The following is an 11,314-nucleotide window of genomic DNA, read 5'->3' as shown; positions in this document are numbered from 1 at the left end:
TCACCCCAATCCCTCAAATTAACGGTAAATAACTGAATTGTTTGCCCCACATTTAGCTAAGATGATTAGCTAGCCAGCTAAAATGTTTTATTTAGTTAGCAGTCGCATCTACAATAGTTTACTGTCAATAACATGTCTCCAAAAATGACGTGGTGTCTCCAATTGTGTTGACATTTTACAATTGCGATGCGCATCCATGAGTATCCACTTTCTGTAGCTCAGCTGGTAGAGCACGGCGCTTGTAACGCCAAGGTAGTGGGTTCGATCCCCGGGACCACCCATACACAAAAATGTATGCACGCATGACTGTAAGTCGCTTTGGATAAAAGCGTCTGCTAAATGGCATATTATTATTATTATTATTATTATTCCAGCCTTGTGTAGGTCTCCAATTTTGTCCCTGACATCCTTGGAGAGCTCTTTGGTCTTGGCCATGGTGGAGAGTTTGGAATCTGATTGATTGATTGCTTCTGTGGACAGGTGTCTTTTATACAGGTAACAAGCTGAGATTAGGAGCACTCCCTGAGATCAGTCAATAAATGATTCTGGTATTGACTTATATGCTGCCCCTGTCTTCATGTTGTTGCTGGACATATCTTTTTAAAAATGTGTGTAGGTCACCTAAATCATCAGAAAAATTGCCCCTCCTGAGAATTTTTTCAGGAGCCGCCACTGAGGGTACTTAGTATCTACAGTACCACATGGGGGCTTAATATGCCAGCAGTAGAATTACCAAAGCTTAAACTTGCTAGTGAAAACATATATTTTTTATGGCTCGTGTTCAAATATACTCATGCTCTCCTCCTCCTCCCTCTCCTCCTCCACTTCCTCTCCTCTTTTCAGGGGTAAGTAGCGGGCAGACCAGGGTGACAGTCTGGGTCCTGACAGACATACCCGTGACGTGGAGAGTCTGGATAAGTATGCCTTGGAGCGCTGGGAGGTTATACTCCACTTCATGGTGGGCTGTCCCAGTGCTGCAATCAGCCAAGATCTGTCCCAGCTCCTCATTCAGGCTGGCCTCATGAGAACGTAGGTACCACCCCACTGAGGGACCGCTATGAACTCAGTGTTATACTAACACACACTCTTAATTTCTTGCCATTCATATTTTACTATTACTAGTTTACCTGTATTCTTTTTGTATTCAAGTATTTGGGATAATTTGTGAATGACATTTCTCTGTTTCAAAGTGTTTTCACAATGAAAGTCTACCAAATATTCTTTTGAATTTCTATGTTCCTCTCTAAATCCCTCTTTCTCTTATCTCCATCCTCATGGATCCTACATCTCTTGCCCACCTCCAGTGAGGCTGGAGATGCCCCCTGTATCACCTCTGCTGGTTTCCAGTTCCTGCTCCTGGACGCTGCCTCTTCCTGCTCTGGGACTTCACCCTACAGTACCTCAACACGGCACAGGTATGTCCTTAAAACATAGGTAAAACACAGGGTTTTGTCAAACATTTTTTTGGGAAAAGCCAATAAATACAATTGGTGCCAGCCAATTGTCCTGGAGAAGAAGAAAGAATCCCAGTGTGAAATAATGCTTTTTATCCTCTTCATTGATGGAAATACCAGTCGGATGGAAATACATTTGACTGGTCATGCTTATCGGTCTATAGGTTAATTTGCATAATTTAGTGTCATTAAATTGGCGCATATGTACAGTATATTCGTTATGTGTGTCTTATTTATCACACGCATACTGCATACAGATACAGAGCCTTTGAGTAGAAAATATGTCAGACAGGCAAGACCTGCTGCTGCAGCATTTTATGGTGCTTTCAAGACAACTGGGAACTCTGAAAAATACGAGGTCAAATCATGACGTCAGTGATCGTCAGGTCGGAAAGTTGGAGCTCTAGAAAGAGTTCCGAGTTGGAATTCCGATTTGGATGACCGTTCAAAACGATTTTTCCCAGGCGGAGCTCGTTTTTTTTCCCCAGTTACCAGTTGTCTTGAACACAGTGAAGTCGGAAGTCGGAGATTTCCGAGTTGCCAGTCGTTTTGAATGCGGCATCAAACGGGCAACGCGAGGCAGGTTTTATCAGCGCGTCCCACACCACTTTGCAATGAACTGGAGGCGGTGTGCATTTTGAAAACATATACTTAATTGTTTGTAACCTGAACGTTTTAATACATATTATGAGGCATGTCTTGCCTTGCTTCAAAGTAGCCTATTAGATCGCCTCTCTATCTACATTTCTAACTGATATTTTCATTTCCATCACATGAAACCGCTCGCATATGTGACAACGGTTTTTTCCCGCTAACTGCATTATGGAACGAACATTTGCGCATACCCTACTGCCTTGTGCGCATTGCTGTGCTTATAATGTGAATAAATAATAGTTTATCAACATTTTAAGCTCAAAATTCTGATTTGTTATTTTCAGACTCATTGCTTTTAAATGTAAAAAAAAAAAAATGTAGCCTAAGACAACTGGTTGTAGGAATTTGGGATCTATCGTCCCACAACTGTCCCAGAGTCTGTTTGGAATAGGCTATTTCTTTCTTGACAAGCTGGCCGATAGAATAGGTAGCCTAAAGGTTTCTACTATAGTAGATTGACATAGGCTAGTGATTTAGCTGTTCGTTACTCGTCTTGTGGGCTGAGGAAAAGTAAATGTGGACAGTTATTCTAACATCTTCAAAGTGCGCATCAGAATTCGGTAAGATGGACTGCACATCGTTTCATCCTCGACTTGCATGTTCTGTTAATATGAATTACCATAATCTAAATGTGATTTCTGTCATTCTGAGCACCATGGGTGGACGCCCTAATCAGGTTACGCAGCCAATGCATATTGATCCGATACATTTCTCAAATGTCTGGTAAATTAAAATGTTGCCCATCAAATGTTCAGCGCGACCCACACACACAGTCACACACACATAATGCTTCCCTTCTGTAATGTGCTTGCCCTTCCTAGTATATTCTCTCTCTCTCTTCCTTCAGACTCGAGGGATGGACCTGGTGGAAATCCTGTCCTTCTTATTACATCTGTGTTTCTCCACACTTGGCAGGGTGAGTGTTTCAGCACTGACATATCAGCAGATTTACTTGCATTCATGTAGAACATTCAACTTTTACCATTGATTGATTGACGTTGTGTTGTTATACAAAGAGAAACGTCTCATAATCATTGTATGGATTAGTTGACTACTGAATATTCTGCTCACAGTCTAACTAACCACTAACTATATGTCACTGCTGTACCACAGGACTACTCAGTGGAAGGTATGAGTGAGTCTCTGCTCACCTTCCTACAGCACCTGAGAGAGTTTGGCCTCGTCTTCCAGAGGAATGTGAGATATGGTGGAGGAGCCAGATTAGATATGGTGGAGGAGCCAGATTAGATATGGTGGAGGAGCCAGATTAGATATGGTGGAGGAGCCAGATTAGATATGGTGGAGGAGCCAGATTAGATATGGTGGAGGGGCCAGATTAGATATGGTGGAGGGGCCAGATTAGATATGGTGGAGGGGCCAGATTAGATATGGTGGAGGAGCCAGATTAGATATGGTGGAGGAGCCAGATTACATATGGTGGAGGAGCCAGATTACATATGGTGGAGGAGCCAGATTAGATATGGTGGAGGAGCCAGATTAGATATGGTGGAGGAGCCAGATTAGACCTAAAAAAAAAAAGCAGAGTTTAGATTGAATAACAGACTGTCCCTGTCCTTTTTACCCCTGGTCCTGTACCCCATACCCTCTCTCTGGTCTCCTCAGAGGAAGTCTAGAAGGTACTACCCCACTAGACTGGCCATCACCCTGTCTGCTGGCGTCTCCGCCAACTCTTCCTCCACCGCTATGGGCGCTGCCCCAGGGACTGGAGATTCAGGTTTCATCATAGTGGAAACCAACTATCACCTCTAACCTCTATTCACCTCTAGGGCGGCAGGTAGCTTAGTGGGTAAGAGCATTGTGCCAGTAACCGAAAGGTCTCTGGTTCTAATCCCCGAGCCGACTAGGTGAAAAATCTGTCGATGTGCCCTTAAGCAAGGCACTTAACCCTAATTGCTCATGTAAGTCGCTCTGGATAAGAGCGTCTGCTAAATGACTAAAATGTAATGTAAAATGTATCCCTATACAATTATGAACCAACTATCACCTCTATCCCTATACAATTATGAACCAACTATCACCTCTATCCCTATACAATTATGAACCAACTATCACCTCTATCCCTATACAATTATGAACCAACTATCACCTCTATCCCTATACAAGTATGAACCAACTATCACCTCTATCCCTATACAAGTATGAACCAACTATCACCTCTATCCCTATACAAGTATGAACCAACTATCAACTCTATCCCTATACAGTTATGAACCAACTATCACCTCTATCCCTATACAATTATGAACCAACTATCACCTCTATCCCTATACAAGTATGAACCAACTATCACCTCTATCCCTATACAAGTATGAACCAACTATCACCTCTATCCCTATACAGTTATGAACCAACTATCACCTCTATCCCTATACAAGTATGAACCAACTATCAACTCTATCCCTATACAAGTATGAACCAACTATCACCTCTATCCCTATACAAGTATGAACCAACTATCACCTCTATCCCTATACAATTATGAACCAACTATCACCTCTATCCCTATACAAGTATGAACCAACTATCACCTCTATCCCTATACAAGTATGAACAAACTACACTACATGACCAAAAGTATGTGGACACCTGCTCGTCGAACATCTCATTCCAAAATCATGGGCATTAATATGGAGTTGGTCCCCCCTTTGCTGCTATAACAGCCTCCACTCTTCTGGGAAGGCTTTCCACTAGATGTTGGAACATTGCTGCGGGGACTTGCTTCCATTCAGCCAGAAGAGCATTAGTGAGGTCGGGCACTGATGTTGGGCGATTAGGCCCGCAGTCGACGTTCCAAGTCATTCCAAAAGTGTTCGATGGGGTTGAGGTCAGGGCTCTGTACAAGTGTTTAGAAACATCTACTATTCTTATTTACAATAAAAGTGACTCCAAAATGACACAATACATAATTTACCATTCATTTCTATTGGGCACAAAATAATCTGAAACACAACCAAAACAAACAGCAAATGCATCCAACAAGTTTGTAGAGTCCCAAGCTTGATGTAATCATTGCGTGTTATGAATATGGGACCAAATACTTAACTTTTGACTACTTTAATGCACACTTTTAACTACTTTAATGAATTTGTCCCAATTCTTTTGGTCCCCTAAAATGGGGGGACTATGTACAAAAAAGTCCTGTAATTTCTAAATGGTTCACCTGATAGATATGGATGAAAATACCCTCAAATGAAAGCTGACAGTCTGCACTTTAACCTCCTCATTGCCTCATTGTATCATTTCAAATCCAAAGTGCTGGATTACAGAGACAAAACAAGTAAAAAAAATTCACTGTCCCAATACTTTCGGAGCTCATTGTACATACAGCAAATAGATACAGTAATTAATGTTATTAATAGCGTTCATAACGGTAGCATAATGTTGACTTATTCATGTAATTATTGATCTAATATCTGTCGCCTTCTTTTTCCCAGACTCTGAGCTGCAGATTACTGTTACTTACTTTCCCTACCTGCTGTTGTAGTATTTGCTTTAGTTGTAGTATTTTCTGATTTGGCTCATGTTCATTTCCAGGTGATAAGTTATTCATCTGTCTGATTCTCCTCCCCAGACTGAGCTGCCGATAGCTTTGGAGTTTGGTTTTAATGGATTTCTCTCTTCACTTGATTTGTGTTTTAGTTTTCTCTGTTATACGGTCATATATAATATAATATAATATAATATAATACATGGTCGTTCTGTGTGGGAAAGTATTAATGTTTTTGTCTCTCTATTCATTCTATGTGTGTTTTAGTTGATTGTTACACTGTACATGAAATGCTGGTCTGTGGCTTCTGATCTTGAGTGGGAAATGATCATGTTTTTCTGTTTTTGTGCTTTTCAGATTCTCCACTTTCTAAGGACCAGAGGGCATCCTGTCATGCTCAAACAGGTACCTCCAAATATCAATCTGCTCCCTCGTTCATTCTTCTTTTCTCTCCCCCCCTCTCTCTCTCTCCCCCCCTCTCTCTTTCTCTCTCTCTCTCTGTCTCTTCCCCCTTCCACCTATCTCTCTCCCCCTCTCTCTCCTTCTCTTCCCCCCTTCCACCTATCTCTCTCCCCCTCTCTCTCCTTCTCTTCCCCCCTTCCACCTCTCTCTCTCCCCCTCTCTCTCTCCGTCTCTTCCCCCCTTCCACCTCTCTCTCTCCCCCTCTCTCTCTCATCTCTTCCCCCTTCCACCTCTCTCTCTCTCCCCCTCTCCCCCTCTCTCTCTCCGTCTCCTCCCCCCTTCCACCTCTCTCTCTCCCCCTCTCTTCCCCCCTTCCACCTCTCTTTCTCTCCCCCTCTCTCTCTCTCCGTCTCTTCCCCCCTTCCACCTCTCTCTCTCTTCCCCCCTTCCACCTCTCTTTCTCTCCCCCTCTCTCTCTCTCCGTCTCTTCCCCCCTTCCACCTCTCTTTCTCTCCCCCTCTCTCTCTCCGTCTCTTCCCCCTTCCACCTCTCTCTCTCTTCCCCCTTCCACCTCTCTTTCTCTCCCCCTCTCTCTCTCCTTCTCTTCCCCCCCTTCCACCTCTCTCTCTCTCCCCCTCTCTCTCTCCTTCTCTTCCCCCTTCCACCTCTCTCTCTCTCCCTCTCTGTCTCCCCCCCCTCCACCTCCCCCCCTCTCCCGCCCTCTCTTTCTATTTTTACTTGTCTCTTCCTCCTCTCTGTCCTCAGCCTTCTTTACCATGCTGTGTTGATTACAATAATAGCTGACTGACCTGTCTGGGCCTACTCCCACACTGGAGGCTCATCACTCATATTTCATCCTTACATTACCTCGCTAGACTAATGTCGTGTTCCAAATGGCACCCTATTACGTATATACTTCCCTACGTTTGACCAGAGCCCTATGGTCCCTGGTCAAAAGTAGTACACTACATAGGGAATAATGTGCCATTTGGGACGAAGCTTAACTTCTACCTATTGTCTCCGTGTCTCTCAGAACCCAGTGCTACCCCCCCCCCCCACCACCACAGGCCAGATCAGACTATGGGAGCTGGAGAGAGATCGACTACAGTTCTCTGAGGGTGAGGCCCTCTGTGTGTGCACGTGCTCGTTTTAATACAAGCTTTCATGAGCAGGTTTCTCTGTTTTTTTTATTGTGATGAATTATGTCCGTCCCTACCTAATGGTTGGTGAGATCACGCTCTCTCACCTAGGGGCAACCAGTGGCTCTCTGGTAATAACCATATGACACATGCCATTAATAGGAATTCAGAATCAGTTGCTGGGGGAAAAACAGGCTTCAGTAAGACTTCAGTGCTTTGAAATGAAACCAGTATGTATCAAGTGTGTCAGAGTAGAGGAGTGCTGATCTAGGATGAGGTCCCCCCCTGTCCATATGGAGTGCTGATCTGGGATCAGGTCCCCCCTGTCCATATGGAGTGCTGATCTGGGATCAGGTCCCCCCTGTCCATATGGAGTGCTGATCTGGGATCAGGTCCCCCCCTGTCCATATGGAGTGCTGATCTGGGATCAGGTCCCCCCTGTCCATATGGAGTGCTGATCTGGGATCAGGTCCCCCCTGTCCATATGGAGTGCTGATCTGGGATCAGGTCCCCCCTGTCCATATGGAGTGCTGATCTGGGATCAGGTCCCCCCTGTCCATATGGAGTGCTGATCTGGGATCAGGTCCCCCCTGTCCATATGGAGTGCTGATCTGGGATCAGGTCCCCCCCTGTCCATATGGAGTGCTGATCTGGGATCAGGTCCCCCCCTGTCCATATGGAGTGCTGATCTGGGATCAGGTCCCCCTGTCCATATGGAGTGCTGATCTGGGATCAGGTCCCCCTGTCCATATGGAGTGCTGATCTGGGATCAGGTCCCCCCCTGTCCATATGGAGTGCTGATCTGGGATCAGGTCCCCCCCTGTCCATATGGAGTGCTGATCTGGGATCAGGTCCCCCCCTGTCCATATGGAGTGCTGATCTGGGATCAGGTCCCCTCTATCCATGTCAATACTATTCATTGTGATCTAAAAGGGCTAAACTGATCCTAGATCTGCACTCCCAGGGTTTTTTCCTGCGTAGAAAAGTATTGGGCGGGCCTCCTTAGTGTTTTTTCAGGCTACCCAGGGTGTTTCTTTTAAGCCGCCGTCCAAACTGTAAATTATTTATTTGTGAAAATAATTTTTGGGGGATGGTAAAAATGTTTTCATTGTAAACTTAAACAACTAAAACCAGATATAAAGTATGTAGAAAAGATAATGGAGCTACAGCGCCTTCGGAAAGTTCTCAGACCCTTTGACTTTTCCCACATTTTGTTATGTTACAGCCTTACTCTAAAATAGATACAAAAAAATAAAAATAAATAACACAATACCCCATAATGACAAAGTGAAAACAGGTTTTTAGAAATGTTTGCAAATGTATTAAAAATAAAAAAACAGAAATACCTTATTTACATAACTTTTCAGATCCTTTGCTATGAGACTCGAAATTGAGCTCAGGTGCATCCTGTTTCCATTGATCATCCTTGAGATGTTTCTACAACTTGATTGGAGTCCACCTGTGGTAAAGGCAATTGATTGGACATGATTTGGAAAGGCACACACCTGTCTATATAAGGTCCCACAGTTGACAGGGCATGTCAGAGCAAAAACCAAGCCATGAGGTCGAAGGAATTGTCCGTAGAGCTCCGAGACAGGATTGCGTCGAGGCACAGATCCCAACAACATAGTGGCCTCCATCATTCTTAAATGGAAGAAGTTTGGAACCTCCAAGACTCTTCCTAGAGCTGGCCGCCCGGGCCAAACTGAGCAATCGGGGGAGAAGGGCCTTGGTCAGGGAGGTGACCAAGAACCCGATGGTCACTCTGACAGAGCTCTAGAGTTCCTCTGTGGAGATGGGAGAACCTTCCAGAAGGACAACCATCTCTGCAGCACTCCACCAATCAGGCCTTTATGGTAGAGTGACGGAAGCCACTCCTCAGTAAAAGGCACATGACAGCCCGCTTGGAGTTTGCCAAAAGGCACCTAAAGACTCTCAGACCATGAGAAACAATATTCTCTGGTCTGATGAAACCAAGATTGAACTCTTTGGCTTGAATGCCAAGTGTCACGTCTGGAGGAAACCTGGCACCATCCCTACGGTGAAGCATGGTGGGGGCAGCATCATGCTGTGGGGATGTTTTTCAGCGGCAGGGACTGGGAGACTAGTCAGGATCGAGGAAAAGATGAACGGAGCAAAGTACAGAGATCCTCAGGACCTCAGACTGGGGCGAAGGTTCACCTTCCAACAGGACATCGACCCTAAGCACACAGCCAAGACAACGCAGGAGTGGCTTCGGGACAAGTCTCTGAATGTCCTTGAGCGGCCCAGCCAGAGCCCTGACTTGAACCCGATCGAACATCTCTGGAGAGACCTGAAAATAGCTGTGCAGCAACGCTCCCCATCCAACCTGACAGAGCTTGAGAGGATCTGCAGAGAAGAATGGGAGAAACTCCCCAAATACAGGTGTGCCAAGCTTGTAGCGTCATACCCAAGAAGACTAGATGCTGTAATCGCTGCCAAAGGTGCTCCAAGAAAGTACTAAGTAAAGGGTCTGAATATTTATGTACTTTTATTTTTATTTTTTATGTTGAATAAATTAGCAAACATTTCTAAACCTGTTTTTGCTTTGTCATTATGGAGTATTGTGTGTAGATTGATGAGGGGGAAAAAAACAATTTAATTAATTTTAGAATAAGGCTGTAACGTAACAAAATGTGGAAAAAGTCAAGGGGTCTGAATACTTTCCGAAGGCACTGTATATATATTTTTTTAATAAGATAATCTTTGAGAACTAACAATCACTAGAAAGAAAAGAGAAACCCGCACACTGCTCTTGCTAGTCTAAAAATGTCAGTCGGTGCCATTTGCCACGGCCACCACCTAAGCCCCATTTTGATCAAGAAAAAATTCCTGACTCCTGCTCTGAGGCACTTTCTAAATATGGCCCCAGCCCTGTATTTTCTCCTGCGTTGTCCAAGGGACATCTAGCTACTCCCTGAGGACTTACAAAGCTGATTGATTTTGGGATTCATTTTCTTCCCCCAGTAGGTTATGACTGACATAGGGTGGCCTGTCTCTGTAGGATAGCGCACTGTCAATACAGGCTGTGTGTTTGTGTGTGTGTGTGTGTGGTGAGTTGTAACCCCTGCTCTCAGATGTGCTGTAAACTGGAATAGAGTGATAAAGTATTGATGTCATCTGCCAGCTATCAGCATCTGTTTCATTCTCTGTCTCTCGCTCCTCTCTACCTCTTTCTGTCTATCTACCTCGATCAATCTGTCCATCTCAGGAGTGCTGTCTAACCAGTGCCTCTCCCAGGCTGACTCTGAGGTGTTAAGGGACAGAGCTCAGGTCAGATATCTTGTTTTATTCTCTCTCTCTCTCTCTCTCTCTGTCAATGAACTCACCAATGAACGCTATTGTAATGAAACAAGGGAGGAGCACGAGGTCCAAGGCGTAATTCCAACCTACGAAGTTGGGGGCTCCAGTGACGGGGACATTACCGCTGCTTTCTTGGGGGAGCAGTGATTTAACCGTGCACAAGAAAGAAGACTCTTAAATTAGCCTGGCTACAGTCTTCTCTCCATCCTCTGACGTTTTCAACGATTTAAAGTGTTGTAGTTCAACAATGTTAGAATTCCATTACCATTATTAGCCTAACATGTAGCAACTTGTCTGACCTTCCTGGTCAAAAGTAGTGCACTACATAGGGAATAGGGTGCTATTTGGGATGCAGGCTCGTGTCTTTTATCACTTTAACACCCACTCTCTCCGTCTGTATCTGTTCTCCAGAACCTGGGCTGTCTGGTGTGGCAGAACGTGGGTGAACTTGATCACACAGAAGGGGCATAAGAGAGGAAAAGGAATAAAGAGATATATTTTTACATTAAATTATATTTTTCCCATAATGAGTTGGTTAGGACTGGCACCCAGGCTACAGTGACTGGTGTTGGGAAATACTAAATGGAGTAAGCTACTGCAAGTGCTTCGTCTCTGTTTTTTTGTTGTTGTTGTTGGTGATATTGTCCGTTGTCTCCTTTTGGGTTGATGGGCAAATAAAATGATTTGAAGAAATGTATGACAGCCTGCAATACCTGTAATTTTATGCATTACAGGCAAACTTTTCAGAAATGAAGCTTAGTGGTTAAGAGCGTTGTGCCAGTAACCGAAAGGTCGCTGGTTCTAATCCCAGAGCCGACTAGGTGAAAAATCTG

General features: G+C 44.4%; 1 protein-coding gene across 1 annotated transcript; it reads left to right on the top strand.

Annotated features, from left to right (window-relative positions):
* Positions 1-714: 714 nt before the first annotated feature.
* LOC121585816 (general transcription factor IIH subunit 4) lies at positions 715-11,308 on the top strand. The gene is given in 11 exon segments (XM_041902101.2): positions 715-723; positions 854-1,029; positions 1,305-1,374; positions 1,377-1,415; positions 2,956-3,024; positions 3,222-3,305; positions 3,732-3,875; positions 5,884-6,021; positions 7,052-7,136; positions 10,390-10,451; positions 10,893-11,308. Coding segments are annotated over 11 exon segments (936 nt in total). The 3' UTR covers positions 10,953-11,308.
* Positions 11,309-11,314: the final 6 nt, after the last annotated feature.

The sequence above is a fragment of the Coregonus clupeaformis genome, chromosome 17 (assembly GCF_020615455.1).
Source record: "Coregonus clupeaformis isolate EN_2021a chromosome 17, ASM2061545v1, whole genome shotgun sequence".
Taxonomy (NCBI): Eukaryota; Metazoa; Chordata; class Actinopteri; order Salmoniformes; family Salmonidae; genus Coregonus; species Coregonus clupeaformis.
Note: the sequence above shows the minus strand (reverse complement) of the source record. Positions and strands in the feature narration are given on the sequence as shown.